Source organism: Rhinatrema bivittatum, chromosome 3 (assembly GCF_901001135.1).
Source record: "Rhinatrema bivittatum chromosome 3, aRhiBiv1.1, whole genome shotgun sequence".
NCBI lineage: Eukaryota > Metazoa > Chordata > Amphibia > Gymnophiona > Rhinatrematidae > Rhinatrema > Rhinatrema bivittatum.
The window spans coordinates 227,971,238-227,987,252 of NC_042617.1; the positions used below are offsets into that span (position 1 = coordinate 227,971,238).

Below are 16,015 nucleotides of genomic sequence, written 5' to 3' on the forward strand. Positions count from 1 at the left end.
CCATCACCATCGATGCCCATTCCGCCATCGTCGATTCCGAGGTCACCGACGATGGCACGGGAACCGGAAGCGATTCCTACCCCGGTACAGTCACCGATGCCGCATACGCCTCTACCGATCCCTTCCTCGGTGCCAGCGACACCAGCGCCGGTACCTACGGAGGATGTCACCATGCTACATCCGGTCTTTAATAAACTGGACTCACTCTTGGATATCCTTACCAAGCAATTACCACAGGATCCAGTTCCAGGGCCATCTGGAGTACCAAGGCAATTACCACTGGACCCAGTTCCAGGCCCATCGGGAGTACCAAGGCCTTCTAGGCCTCTTTCACCTGTACCACCACATCCTAGTGACCCAGTTACTTACCACATGCCACATCATGAGCCTAGGGACTCTACTTCTGAGTATTCTTCGGATGAAGAATTATTCTCAGAGCCTTCTCCACCGGATGACCATAGAAAATCTCCACCTGAGGACCTCTCATTTACGAATTTCGTTAAGGAGATGGCGGCCACCATCCCTTTTCCTATCCAAACAGAGGTAGATGAAAGGCAAAAGACTTTGGAGGTCCTACAATTTGTGAACCCTCCCAAGGAAATGTTGGCAATCCCGGTTCACGAAGTCTTCCAGGAACTACAGCACAGGATTTGGGAGCACCCAAGTTCTGTACCAGCGGTAAACAAGAGGGCTGAAGCCACTTACCTTGTACAGCCTACTCCAGGATTCCAAAGATCTCAACTGCCTCACCAATCAGTGGTGGTTGAATCTGCCCAAAAGAAGGCAAAAAGACAAAAGTCCCATGCTTCCCTACCACCTGGGAAAGAAAGTAGATTCCTGGACAACTTAGGAAGAAAGATTTTTCAGGGTTCCATGCTGGTCTCAAAAATTTCTTCTTACCAGCTCTACATGAACCAGTACCAAAGGAACCTGTGGAAACAGGTTCAGGAACTCTCTCTTTCTCTTCCAGAGCAATTTCAGGAGTCCTTCCAAAATATTATACACAAGGGCCTTGACTCGGGCAAACACGAAGTTCGAGCAACTTATGATTGCTTTGAGACAGCAGCAAGATTATCAGCATCTGGCATAGCTGCAAGAAGGTGGGCATGGCTGAAGGCCTCTGATCTTCGCCCAGAGGTTCAGGAGCATTTGTCGGATCTACCATGCCTCGGGGATAACCTCTTTGGGGAAAAGATTAAGGAAGCTGTGGCAACCTTAAGGGACCACACCGAGACATTAAAACAATTATCCTCTCAACCTCAGGAAACTCAAACCTCTTCCAGAAAGTATCCCAGACGTGACACTCGCCGACCGTACTACCGTCCACGTCGATACTACCCCCCAGCAGGTAGGCCAAGGGCTAACCGCCCAACATAACGCCAGCAGCCTAGGCAAAGGCCAAAAAGACCTCAGCCACCTCCACAAACAACAACTACTTCTGGTTTCTGAAAAGCCCCAGAGAGCAGCGGCCACATCAACCCCTTCCCAGAAACACCAGTAGGAGGTCGCATACAGTACTTCCACAACAATTGGACCTCCATCACCATTGACCAGTGGGTGTTATCCATCACGACTCACGGTTACAGGCTGGATTTCTTAACTATCCCAATGGAAAATCCACCACTTCACTCTTGCACAATAAATCAACATTCCATAATTCTTCAAACAGAATTATCCACCCTTCTGAGAGCCAGGGCCATAGAACCAGTCCCTGGGCCTCAAAAGGGCAGAGGATTCTACTCCAGATATTTCCTCATTCCAAAGAAAACAGGAGGCCTTTGACCCATTCTAGACCTCAGAAATCTCAACAAATTCCTAAGAAAAGAAAAATTCAGAATGGTATCCCTAGGCACCATTCTGCCTCTTCTTCAAAGGGGAGATTGGCTCTGCTCTCTGGATCTTCAAGATGCATACGCTCACATTCCCATCTTTCCTCCTCATCGCCAGTACCTGCGCTTTCGGGTACTGGATCAACACTTTCAATACAGAGTGCTGCCCTTCGGCCTTGCATCAGCACCACGAGTATTCACAAAGTGCATGGCGGCAGCAGTGGCACACCTCCACAAGCAAAAAGTGCATGTGTTCCCTTACCTGGACGATTGGCTCATCAAAAGCCAATCAAAAGAAGGAGCTCTCACTTCTCTCAAGCTCACCATCCAAGTGCTTCACTCCTTGGGATTTCTCATCAACTACCAGAAATCCCATCTGTCACCAACTCATCTGATACAGTTCATAGGTGCGGAATTGAACACTACACTAGCAACGGCTTTTCTTCCAAGAGACCGTGCTCAAACACTTGTCCTGTTGACTCACAATCTTCGAAACCAATTCCAAGTAACAGCTCACCAGTGCCTCATTCTTCTAGGGCACATGGCTTCCACGGTTCATGTAACTCCCATGGCCAGATTGACCATGCGACTTCTGCAATGGACACTCAAAGCACAGTGGATACAAGCCACTCAGCCAATGTCCACTCCTATTCACATCACACCAGAGCTCAAGTCTGCACTCCTCTGGTGGATATCAATGAACAACTTGCTCAAAGGCCTACCTTTCCAGCAACCAGTTCCACAAGTGACTTTGACTACAGATGCATCCACCTTAGGGTGGGGAGCACACATTGGTCAACTAAAGACACAGGGCAAGTGGACAAAGCTCGAAGCCTCTTTTCAAATAAACTTTCTGGAGCTTCGAGCTATACGCTATGCGCTGCATGCATTCAAGGACTGCCTTTCACACAAGACTGTTCTAATACAAACGGACAACACAGTAGCCATGTGGTACATCAACAAACAAGGGGGGACAGGTTCTTACCTCCTTTGTCAAGAGGCAGCACAAATTTGGGACTGGGCCCTGACACACTCAATTCTTCTACGGGCCACATACCTAGCAGGCATCCACAACACAGTAGCGGATCGCCTCAGTCGTCAGTTCCAACCACACGAATGGTCCTTGGATCCAGCAATAGCATCCAAGATCTTCCAACGCTGGGGTCAACCGACGATAGATCTCTTTGCATCCCATCTCAACTACAAAGTAAACACTTACTGCTCTCTCCTCTGGCAGCAGAACAGCCTACCAAAGGACGCATTTGCTCGCCATTGGAATTCAGGCCTGTTATATGCGTATCCACCGATACCTCCCATAACCAAAACACTAGTCAAACTACAACAGGACAAGGGGACTATGATACTCATAGCCCCATATTGGCCTCGACAAGTATGGTTCCCCACGCTGCTAGATCTATCAGTCAGGGATCCAATTCGCCTGGGAGTAGCTCCCAATCTCATAACTCAGGAACAGGGTCAGTTGCGCCATCCCAACCTTCAATCCCTGTCCCTGACAGCATGGATGTTGAAAGCTTGATCTTCCAACCACTCAACCTTCCAACCACTATATCTCAAGTACTTATAGCTGCTCGTAAACCTTCCACTAGAAAGAATTATTCCTACAAATGGAAACGGTTTACATTGTGGTGCACTCAGAAAGGCTTAGATCCTTTCACTTGCACCACTACCTCGCTACTAGATTACCTTTACCATCCCTCAGACTCTGGTCTTAAGACATCATCTGTAAGGGTACATTTAAGTGCCATCTCAGCTTATCATAACAAATTGGGAGATGCACCTATATCCACACAGCCTCTCGTCAGTAAATTCATGAGAGGCCTAACTCATATTAAACCTCCAATTCATTCCCCAAGCATACCATGGGATCTGAACGTAGTATTAGCTAGGCTTATGCGTTCTCCATTTGAACCCATAAATACCTGTGACCTGAAATACCTTACTTGGAAAACGGTATTTCTCATAGCCATTACATCAGCTAGAAGGGTCAGTGAACTACAAGCACTAGTCACATACGAACCTTTTACAAAATTCCTACATGACAGGGTAGTCCTCCGGACACATCCAAAATTCCTTCCTAAAGTTGTCACGGAATTCCACTTGAACCAATCAATAGTTTTACCTACATTCTTTCCCAGGCCTCACTCTCACCAGGGAGAAAGTGCCTTACACACTTTGGACTGTAAGCGTGCGTTGTCCTTCTATTTAAACCGCACTTCAGCCCAAAGACAATCCAGTCAGCTATTTGTATCCTTTGATCCAAACAAACCAGGTAAAGCAATGGGTAAGCATACTCTGTCAAACTGGCTAGCAGATTGCATACAATTTTGTTATGAAAAAGCAGGCCTTACTCTTCAAGGGCGAGTAAAAGCACACTCAGTAAGAGCGATGTCAACTTCAGTAGCACACTTTCGCTCTATACCTATTCTGGACATTTGCAAAGCAGCAACATGGAGTTCTCTTCACACTTTTGCAGCTCACTACTGTTTAGACAAAGAAGGAAGACAAGATTCAGCCTATGGACAATCCGTCTTAAAGAACTTGTTTCCAGTATAATCCCAACTCCTTCTACATCCGACCTGCTGTAATCTTCGGCTGATTCATTTCAACAACAATACTTCACTGTTGCTTCAGCACAAAATGACTCAGCCTCTAGCTTGCTAATCACCCATATGTGAGGACTACCATCCTGCTTGTCCTGGGATAAAGCAAAATTGCTTACCTTGTAATAGGTGTTATCCCAGGACAGCAGGATGTAGTCCTCACGAAACCCACCCGCCACCCCGCGGAGTTGGGTCCGTTACGTTTTATTATTTTATTTTTGGCTAACGCTTATTGCTACAAAACAAGACTGAAGAGAGACCCCTGTGGCAGGGAATATCATGACATGCTGAGCATGCTCAGTAGGCACTCCGGTGCCATTCAAAAGTTTCATAGAAACTTTTAAAGAAGTTTTTCCGTACATAGGGCTCCATTACTGATGTCACCCATATGTGAGGACTACATCCTGCTGTCCTGGGATAACATCTATTACAAGGTAAGCAATTTTGCTATACCTTACAAGCCAGTTCTCGGACACCTAGTCAGTCAAGTTTTCAAGGTAGTCACGATTACTATGCATGAGACAGTCTGACATGCCCAGCTGCCATTCTCTCCTACTCATTAGCATGCATTCTCCTAGAGCAGTGGTTCTCTTCGTGACAGACCACGCTCACATGTGTGACACACTGCTCATTACCATTCACGGTGGAAATAAAAAATAAAGGCCCAGTATTATTTTTGTTAAGAATGACACAAGGGAGAAAGTTACATATACTGTCTGAACAGAAATTGCATAAATAGTAAACATCCCACACCAAAACAGTACCAATTTCCAGTACTCAAACAGTAAACACCTTACTTAAGAAAAGGCAACACTGAAAATATTACACCAGGCCTTAAGACACCAATACACTTCCTATTAGGAAAACGGAACAAGCCAGGCTACTATAGAGCCCTACACAGAAACTACACGCCAGCAAAATACCTCACCTCAGTCACATGTACTGACCCTCACCTAACAAAGAATAAAGAGACCAAAACGCATAACTAAAAGCATGCAGAAAAAACTGAATTGGAAACTGCAACAAGCCAGAGTCTCTGTATGCAGTGTAACAAAGGAAAAAGAGAAACATCACCAGTCCTTATAAAACAAATCAAGAAATATAAAATCAATAGCAGCAAAACCATACTAACAAAAAGAACAGATTATTTCAAAACAGCTGCTGAATGGAATATCCAATAATTAAAAACTTATATCAAAAATTTCTAGATACAATTAAAATATTTCAAAATAGCAGACACAAAGGCCCAATAATGAAAAATAATAAGGATACAAAAAATGTTTTGCTCTGCATACCTGGGAACGTTTTGATATCCAGGTGCCCTGAGATTGTTTTGATTTAGCAGGAGGGAGGGATGGTTTGCTTGCAATTTTCTCCTCACTCTCTCTCATACTGGCTCTCAATCACTCACATGTACACATGCTTTTTCTCTCACTTGTATAGACTCTTAATTACACATTTACACACATTTTGTCTGTCTTTTCACGCTTACACATACAGGCTTTCAATCGCACACATACATGCTGTCTTTTTCTCTCACACACAGACTCATTCACATGCTTACACACTTGCACGCGCTCTTTCATTTACACACAGGATCTCAATCACATACTCACATGCTCCCTCACCTAAACCAGTTCTCACTCACACACAGACACACATGGTCTCTCTTTTACTTATACACACAGGCTCAGTCATACATACACATGATCTCTCACACACACAAAGAATCTCAATCACACATGCATACTCTTTCACACAAACAGGTTTTCAATCACAAACTTACATATACAGGTTCTCAGTTATATACTTCCATTCATGCAATCTTTCATACACAGGCTCTCAATCACACACACACTCTTTCACATATACAGGCCTCAATCATTCACATACATGTCTCACTCACACACACAGCACCTCAAACACATATGCTTGCTCATTTGCTCACTCTTCCCCCCCCCCCCCCCCAATTAGCGACAGCAGCAGCCTCTTCCACTTCCAACCCTAATGGCAGCAGTAACCTCCTTCACTTTCAGCCTTTGCAGAGAAAGGAGTCCCATCGGCTGCTGGGGTTGACGTTTTTCTTAGTTTTTCTCTGAGCCCCGCTGCTCATTCTTCAGGCTGCGCCTCTCTTCTCTTCTTTGGGCCAACGCTGCCCGCACTAGCATGGTCTCCTCTTCTTCCCGAGCACGCACCCGCTGCTCACCACTTCCTCTTCCGGGCTGCGGTGGGGGGGGGGGAAGAAGAGTATGCCGTGCCGCTGACTCCAGCTCTCCTGCTGCGTTCTGCCCGGGCTATCAGCGTTTTAAGCCTGGGCGGAGGACCTATTTTGCTCGGGGGAGCAGCTGGGTCAGCGGGGGACCGGGAAGTGTGACGACACACAGGTTGAGAACCACTGTCCTAGAGGATATCTAGAAAACCAGCATGCCTAGGTGTGCCCCAACGACTGACTTGAGAAGCACTGAGCTATAGGAGAGCAAACCATTAAGAATAGATTGAGAAGGCATAGATGAGGACCAGTTGCAGGGTTCTTGGTACTCCACAAGGATATTCTCACTAGTTGCCCTGCACAGCTAAATGCTCATGAATACTGTAGGTGCATGTGCCAGCACACCACATCTATGTGTATTAATGGATAGGCAAGAGAAACAACTGAAATCACCTAGTAGTAGCATTCATTGTCACATGGAAGTCCCATTACCAGCTACAGAGCATACTCAATGTTGTCTTCCTATTTCTTGCCTATAGATCGAGGACCTTAAGAAGAAGGCCTGGTAGCTGCACTTCAGGAAGAGGCGATGGCTCGATTGGCTGCGTGTGGAGTGGGATGAGGCTGGTGGTAAGTGATTCTTCCAGCCTATTGGTCAATGTCTGCATATAAATAACATTATCTCTACATTTAGCTGAATATCATTCTCATACATGCTTTTGTTTTAAGGTGTTGCTGAAGAGCAGGAAGAAGTGGAGGAGGAGGAAGCACCAGCCCCAGCACCTGCAGCAGCCACACTGCTGGGGGGGGGGGGGGGGAGCAGGATGCTCCTCCCATATCTCCCCGTCTCCACCAAGGGAGGAAGCGGCGGCGATCGAGCCATACCTTGTGCAACAGGCACATCCCAGGCCTGCACTGGCTCACACCCTGTTCCCCTTCTTGTAGGGCCTCCTCCCTTTTTTTGTCCAGGGAGTAAGGGACGCAAAGATCCAGACCGGCCAGCCTTTGCTGCTGGCTGAGATAGGCATGCATGGTCCTCTGTTTCCTCTGCTACCTCACCCAATTCAGCAGCCAAGAAGCTCCTGATGAGCCTCTGACAAGGTGTGAATTTCAGGATTACCTGAGGGGGATGGCGGCAGAGCAGAGAGCTTTGCATGCCTACCAAAGGACTGTGCTCAAGACGTTGGACGTGCACCTACGGGCTCTACAACTGCTGGAGGCACTGTAAGGGTCCTGGGTAGCAAGATGCCACCATCCTGAGCACCCTCCTACCTGCCTCCCTTATTCCCTGGAACTTTTTTTTTTTTTACTTTTTTGTATGCTATTTTGGTCCCTAGATAGCCCTTTCCCCTCCCCCTTTCCTTTTTTTTTTTTTTTTGGGCTTACATTGTAAACAGTTTGCATATTTTGTTAAAATAAATTTATATACGGTATTCACCTGTCTGTGTTGAGTAAGTAGTCAGAGGAGGGAGTGGGGGTGAGGTTGGAAGGAGTTTAGGGAGAGAGAGTACGTAGTAAGAAAAGAAATTTCCAAAGGAAAAACAGACTGCCAAATTAGATACTCCACACATGTGGAGAATTCAGGTAATTTTTCATCTTCAAGAAATGTGCCAACAGTCAAGGAGGGAGAGCCATCTGCCAAGAGAAGTGGTGTGTAGGCATGAGAATCATCTGGAGCACTATCACTTTCTCTACATATAGCAGTGATGAGCAATGACATGGACATGCACCTGAAAAAAACTAACATTAAATACATTAGCATTGCATCTTCATTAATACATTTCTTCTAGGACAAGCAGGATGGTAATTCTCACATGTGGGTGACATCATCTAATGGATCCTGGCACAGAATACTTTTGTGAAAGTTTTTAGAAGCTTTGACCAGCATACTGAACATGCCTAGCATGCTGCTATCTGTGCATCCACACGAGGTCCTCCTTCAGTCTCTTCCACAGTGCAGTTGCCTCGCGGTTTGTGGAGCTCTTGCCTTTTCTTGTTTTCTCGACAAGTATCAGGTTTTTTCTGGGTTCTTCCTCGTCTGGTCCCCTTCGCAGTTGCTGCCTCCTTGGGTTGGTAGGTTTTGTTACTTTTTTCCAACTTTGTGGTTGATTTCCAACTGTTTACTGCGCAGTGGCTGCCGGTCATCGACCGCACACTGGGATATTGTCCATGGCGTTGACCGATTTTCGGTAGTGCCCGCGGACCATATCCAGCACAGATCCGCATGAGGTCTGTATCCTCTGCCTGGGGGTTTTGCACAATATCCGTGGGTGCTCTCTGTGACCAGAAGACCCCCAAGGGGCATTGGGCATATCTCGAGAAGATGGAAAAACTTTGAGGCACCCAAGTCTGCTCAATTTACTCCTGCTTTGGACCCCTGTACTCTGAGAGGACGTGTGGAGCCTCTCGACACGCTTCCCCTCGTTATCCCTCTCACTGGTCTTGTGAAGGATCGCGGGGATGGTGAGAGAACCTTGATGATCTCACCAATCTCTCGCACTTCAGGATTCTCTGTTTCCTCGGCACTGGGAAAAGACCTATCCGAGCACAGAGGGAGTTCATGTAAGCATCGTCGCCGGTTGCAGTTGACGCACGGCTTCGGCTCCGGTGTGGCGCTGGCGCTTGCCAGGCCGCCACCGAAGCGACACCAGCTAATGGAGGCCCCATCCCCCGGTGTCCCTGGTAGTCCTAGATGTTCCCCCACAGATACCGGTGCAGGGCACTGCGCCACCTCGTGGACCCGAGGAAGAGCTGGTGATGCCTCATCCCCCCTCCCTCAGTCCTGGCTACACTGGACATTCAGGAGGAGTTGGACCGCAGGGTACAGTCCACGGTGCTTAAGATGCTTCAGTGCGTTGAGCTGCTGGTGCCACCGGTCCCCATACTGGTGCCTTAGCCCCCGCCGTCTGTTTTAGCACCCCTGCTAGAGCATCTGGACGTCCTTTTAGCCGCCCTACTGCAACTGGTGCCCAAGGCACCCTCGATTCCTCAATGGCTACTGATACCCTGCACTGGAGCAATCCAGGTCCTCGTGTCATTCGAGGAGGAAGAGGCAAGTGATGCCCTGAATCCGAGGCCATGTTTTCCCGATCCTGTGCTGGGCCCGTCTGGTCTTCCGCGGCCGGGCTTCTTGATGCCAGGGGAACAGTTGATGCCCGCAATTCCTGTGCGGCCTCCGAGGTCATCAGAACCCAGGGCTGATGGGCCTCATCTGTATCACGTGGGTCCTAAAGAGGAGGAAGGGCCTTATGACCCTTGAGGAGATGATTCTACAGAGTCATCCTCTGAGTATTCAGACGACTCCCTTCTCGGAGCCCTCCCCACCGGAAGAACGGCATTGGTCACCCCCTGAGAACCTGTCCGCGGGGTTTGTAAGGGCCATGGCTGAAGCCATCCCCTTTCAGTTACTCACGGAGGAGGATGCAGGACACAAAATGCTGAAGTGCTCTAGTTTGTCGAAAGTCCGGAGGAATTCGTAGTGTTCCCATCCATAATATCTTCAAGGACCTCCTCCACATGTGGGAGTACCCCATTTCTATCTTTCTAGTCAAAAGAAAGGGTGAGGGCACCTAATTGGTGCAGCAGACTGTGGGGTTTGAGTAGCAACACCTCGCCATCAGTCGGTGGTCATGGAGTCTGCCTTGAAGAAAGCCCGGCGATCCCGCACCCACACCTAGTCCCCTCTGGGGTGAGAGCACAGAGAGCTGGATGCCTTGGGCATTAAGGTCTTCCAAGGTGCTATGCTGGTAGCCCGCATTGCCACCTATCAGCTCTATATGACCCAGTACAACCGCAACATCTGTAAGTGGATCCAGGATTTTGCAGAGGGCCTGCCTCAACAACAACAGGAGGCCCTCTTGGTCATTGTTCTACTGGGTCTAGATGCTGGCAAACATGAAGTGCATTCCACCTATGATGTCTTTTAGACCGTGGCCTGCATAGCCGTGGTGGGCATCAGTGTCCGAAGGATGGTGTGGCTTAGAGCCTTGGACCTCCAGCTGGAATGGTGACTTGCGCCCCAACTTCAACCTCCGGGCGTTGAACAAATTTCTTGCAAGAGAAAAGTTCAAGATGATGTCTCTGGGCACACGGATTCCCCTTCCCAGAGGAGGAAACTGGCTTTGCTCCCTTGACCTCAAGGAAGCATAAGCTCACGTAGCCATTCACCCCGGCCACCAGAAGTACCTCCGCTTTGTGGTGGGGAAGGCTTATTACCAATACAGGGTACTGCCCTTCAGGTTGGCTTCTTCCCCCCCCCCCCCCCCCCCACTGCATTTTCACCAAATGCCTGGCAGTAGTGGCAGCCTATCTCAGACATCGATCAGTATATGTCTTTCCGTAGCTTGACGACTGGTTGATCAAGAGCGACTCCCGAGGAGTGGCCCTGAATGCTCTGACCCTGACAGTGCAGCCGCTACAGATGGGGTTCGTTATCTACTACCTGGTGGAAGGCTTGTTAGACGCCCCCAGGACTGGGAGACGCAGTCCGAAAGTGCCAAGGGCTGGGGGACTATGTGCTCAACTTGCAAGCCTAGGGCCCATTGTTTGGGTTCAGGCTCTTTCCCCCCTCTGTTACCAATAACACTGTTGTTGTGCCCCTTGGCACCTGGTTGGATCTCTATTGGTCCCCTTTTTGTGTTGGGGAGCAGCCTGCAGCTAGTTATTCACCCATATGTGAGGACTAATATCTTATTTATCTTCAGCGAAAGCAGAATTGCTTACCTGTAACAGGTGTTCTCTGAGAACAGTAGAATATTTGTCCTCACGAAACCCACCCCCAACTCTGGGTTTCTCCTAGTTTTTCATTTATATATAATTCTTTGTTATAAGACTGGAGAGGGCCCCCACGTAGACATGTGGTTTAGGGCATGCTGGGCCTGCTCAGTGTGCCAAGTCAAAGTTCTAGAAGCTTTGACTTAAGTTTTTCATGTCTGTACTCCATATGATGTCATCCATGTGTGAGGACTAACATCCTCCTGTCCTCAGAGAACATCTGTTACAGGTAAGCAACTCTGCTTTATGTGCTCTGTTTAATGTTTCTGCTATTACAGGCTGTACTTTACCACTGTTTTATTTAGACAACAGTTCTATGTGCCCATTCATAGTTGGGGCTCATGACCCCAGAGAATAAGCCTAACACCTCCAAGAATCAACTCTCAAAATTAGTTAAATCAGTCCCTTTCACTGATTCTGGGAGTACCAGGATCCGTAAATTCCTGTTCTTTTGATCATCCAGCCGCTCAGTCAGTTATGTGTTTCATGTTTGCAGCTCTGCAATTTGAGCCTCCACCTCCACCTCCACCATTCTAACCTCTTGTGAGGAAATGCATTGTTCTGCATTCTTGATCCCTCTCTGTGTGATTCTTGAACCTCTCTTTATTCACTTCCATGGCGGTCTGGTTTTAATAAGTCTCTTGTCCAGCGCTAAAGCTACACTTTGTGATTTGTTGGACTACACCGTCAGGCAGCATCAAGGCCCATTTGTCTTTGCTCTCAGCGGCCGCCATTATGATTACTCCCACCTTTAATTTGTCATGTGTTCCGTGCACCACTTTACTGCTCATTTCTTCTTTCAAATGGTCTGTATTGCAGCACACTGCTTCTTAGCAAGTTATTTTGTTTGTCTTTTGGTTTTGTAACCATAAAAAAATCTGGTTTGTGGGAAGTGCCTCGGGAGCTTCTACCCCTGCGTCCGTTCATGAAGATAACATAACTGGAAACTTACTGTTTTTCCTTTTCTTTGCTCTTCCCTCTCTCCTATTTCTTTCTCATCATGTTTCAGTTCATCGCCTTTCCTTCTTTTTCTTCCCTCCCCAGCAGCCTTCTTTTTGTGCAGTCTGGTAGCAGGTAACAAGTACCAAATTTTAGGTGCTCTTGCAGCAAAGATTTTTTTCTTCCTTGCATATTGATGAATGCAAATTTTCTCTTAACTAGAATAAGCATTTAACTTCATGTTAGTTAAATGACATAACTGAATGTAAATGGAACAGGTCATTCATGTGTAAAGCTCTGAATTCAGTGCTGGTTAGATTTTGTTTTTGTTGCAAATGTAAAATATTGCTTCCAATAACTTAATACATTAGATATCTTTTAAAAATATGTTTGACAGATTCAGGGCCTTATATATTCAATTTTTCACAAAAATATAAAATAGGACAAAAACATTAGTGTATAGGCCTCCAACATAGTCCAAACATAGAAATATCATTTAATAGAATAAAAATGTGTAAATCTTGATTGGTGATACTTTTTAGTCAAGAAATCTCAAATATTTGTATTCTCATAAGAATACTGGAGATGACGTAAATGCCAATGTATTTCTTTTCAGTTCTAGCTACTTTCCAGCAGAAAATCTGATAGAGTATAAGTGGCCTCCTGATGAAATGGGAGAATACTACATGCTTCAGGAGCAAGTCAGTGAATATTTGGCTGTGACCTCCTTTAAACGTAAATATCCAGGTATGAAAGTTAAGCTAGTTTAATCTTTATTTTTTTAGGGGAGGTGGAAGAAAAGACAAAGTGGCATATGTTGTCAATAGTCCATAACATGAAAATGTGGTTTCATGGATGATAAAATTATTGCACTATGTTTGGATCGCCTGTAACATTTCAGGTAGCATGAACTTATGAATTCAAAATTTTCTTTACCATATCTGTTTCAGTAATATTTCTTATGTTATTTAGGGATGTGAATTCGGCTTCGGACGATTGAAAATATCGTACAATATTTTCAAAATTGTCAGAAATCGGGGGCTCCCCCAAAACGATAGAAAAACCCCACGAAATGTTCGTGGGGGTTCTCTTATCGTTTTGGGGAAGAGCGGGAAAAATGGCACACAAAAATAACCCCTAAACCCACCCGGACCCTTTAAAACTAATCCCTTAGCTTCCCCCACCCTCCCGACCCCCCCCCCCCCCCCCAAAAAAAACATTTTACAGGTACCTGGTGGTCCAGTGGGGGTCCCTGGAGCGATCTCCCACTCCTGGGCCGATGGCCCTTTGCCCTTACCATGTGACAGGGTATCTGTGCCATTGGCCGGCCCCTGTCACATGGCGGGAGCACTGGTTCCCTGTACATACCAGGATCATTCCAGACGGTGGGTTATGGTCCATGTCCAGCAGATGGAGTAAGAACACAAAATTCCCAGGGGAGGAACCATATAACCACGCCTCCCCTGTAACAGCTCTCAGTAACGTTCTGACTCCAGCAGATGTGAGCAGGGGACTTGTGGTCCCCAGCTTGTTAGCTTAGGGCTACCTCCTCAGGGGGATCAAGTTTAAAAAAAAAAAAAAAAAATAGAAAGTTTTAAATTTATTTATTTATTTTATTTTTATTTATTTAACATTTTTCTATACCGACATTCGCACGAGACATCACATCGGTTTCCAGACAACAGCAAATTCAGCCAACAGGGCTTTACAGTGTAACTGATGAGAAAACTGGGGGGGGGGGGAAGGGAGGGAAGGGGGAGGGAAGAAACTTGGAACTATCTGACTATGCTGGGAACAAAGGAGGGAGATAAGGTGGTTTATTTACAAGCAGGAGTTATATACATTCTATATACATTCTATTATGTACATTCTATATACAAGGTGAGGGAGTGGTGGGGAGGATCAGGGGGAATGGGGGGGCTAGGTTAGAGAGAGATGGGAGGTTGAGGGGGTGAAGAAGGGGAGGAGGGTGGCAGGGGGTAGAGGGGGAGGCATGAGACTGAGTGGGTGGTTGGGTGGATTAGAGGAGGGGTGTGGGGGGGGGGGAAAGGAACTGGGATGGCAGATTAAGAGTAGGCATGCTTGGAAAGCCAAGTTTTAAGTTTCTGTCTGAATTTCTTTGGACAGATCTCGAGGCGTAGACTGGTGGGCATTGAATTCCATAGCTTAGGGCCAGCTAGGGAGATGGAGCATTGTTTGGTGGAAGTGAGGTGGGATAGTTTGGGAGTAGCAGTGGGTATTGTTGCAAGGTATGGTGATCTGGTTGGTCTTGATGTAGTACGAAGATGGAGAGTGTCAGAGAACCAATGCATGTTTGGGTTTAGGTCACTTTGCTAAGGCTCCTCTTACAGCAGGGGGAGAGCTCTCCGCTGTTGCTGGCTCATCGCTCTCTAGCCTGGTGACTTGGTGACAGGCTGTTGCCTGTTTTCTTTCTTTCTTTTCTCACTGGGGTAAGTGTATATTTTGTTTCATCTTCTTTTTCAGCAGAAGACTGCAATTTTGTGGACTCTGTTCGGCTCTCTGAGGTGAAAGTCGGTAGCGCCGGCCTCTCCCTCCTGACCCAGGTTTTCCCCCCTCCCTTTTGGGGAGCACCGGCCTCTCCCTCCTGACCCAGGTTTTCCCCCCTCCCTTTTGGGGAGCGACCGACTTCCCGACCTGCGGCCCCGTGAAGCACCATTCCCCGGGGCCACCTGCTGTCGGGAGGTTAATTCCCATTCAGTTCTTCTTCAGGTTGGTGGGGGACCGCGGCAAGCGTCCATTGCCGGGTCGGCACTCATTTTAGGCACGAGCCACCTGTAGAGCCTCCCCGCCCTCTCTCTCTCCCTGCGGCGATGCAGTCCGCGGCGCCTTGTGAGGGCTCTGACAGGGCCGGATTATTTTCTGAAGAGGGTCTTTGCTCAGGCTGTTTCCCTGAGGGGGAATGTGCGCCAGCTACTAACAAGGACGTTTGAGCTGCAGACCGCGTGGGAAGGAAGCGCCAGGCCCCGTTCCCTCTCAATGCGGGAACGGCGGCCATTTTGTTGCAAGATTCTGATGCCGTGCTTTCTGAGGAGGACATGGATAATCCGTTCCCCACTTCTAGGCCCGTTTTAGACCCTTACTCCGAGTCTAATCCTGGTAGGCAGAGGGGGGATCCCCCGGGGGGTGATCCCTCAGGATGCCAGGCCTTTTCCCCTGAATTCATAGTCCTGATGCACAGGGCTTTTCTTCAGAGCAGAGACACAACCTTCGGGAGACTTCGTCGGGGTAAGGACAATCCCAGGACCCTGACGTGGACGACCCCACCTTGGCGGCCCAGGTGGAGGGCGACGACCCTAGGGTCCTCCGCATCTTCCAAGCGGCTGAGTTAGATGACCTCATTCCCTACATCCTCCAGGAAATGGATATTGATCCACCTCCAGAACCGGTGGGGCCTGACCCGGCTCTCAAGAAGGGGAACCCCCGCCTAGCAGGACTGCGGCCTCTAGCCAAGTCTTTTCCCACTCATCACAAGATCTTGCAGTTGATCACTCGGGAATGGGATTTCCTGGAGGCCAACCTTAGGGTCGGTTGAGCCATGGAAATATTGTATCCTCTGCTGGCCGATTTTTTGGAAATTCTCAAGGTTCCCTCCGTAGTTTCTGCGGTATCAGCAATCACAAAGC

At 47.7% G+C, this 16,015-nt stretch overlaps 1 protein-coding gene across 11 annotated transcripts in view; it reads left to right on the forward strand.

Annotated features, from left to right (window-relative positions):
• The window catches only part of PHF10 (PHD finger protein 10), an 885,396-nt gene that overhangs the window by 139,668 nt on the left and 729,713 nt on the right, over window positions 1-16,015 (forward strand). For 10 of the 11 annotated variants that reach the window (XR_003855489.1, XM_029594266.1, XM_029594268.1 and 7 more), the window contains one exon: window positions 12,988-13,118. Coding sequence is in view for 9 of the 11 variants with exons in the window: in XM_029594266.1 (XP_029450126.1) it covers window positions 12,988-13,118 (131 nt within the window). In the remaining 2 variants the exon portion in view is untranslated. Of the gene's footprint in view, window positions 1-12,987; window positions 13,119-16,015 lie in introns of those variants that run through there. The other variant, XM_029594276.1, reaches the window with a different exon arrangement.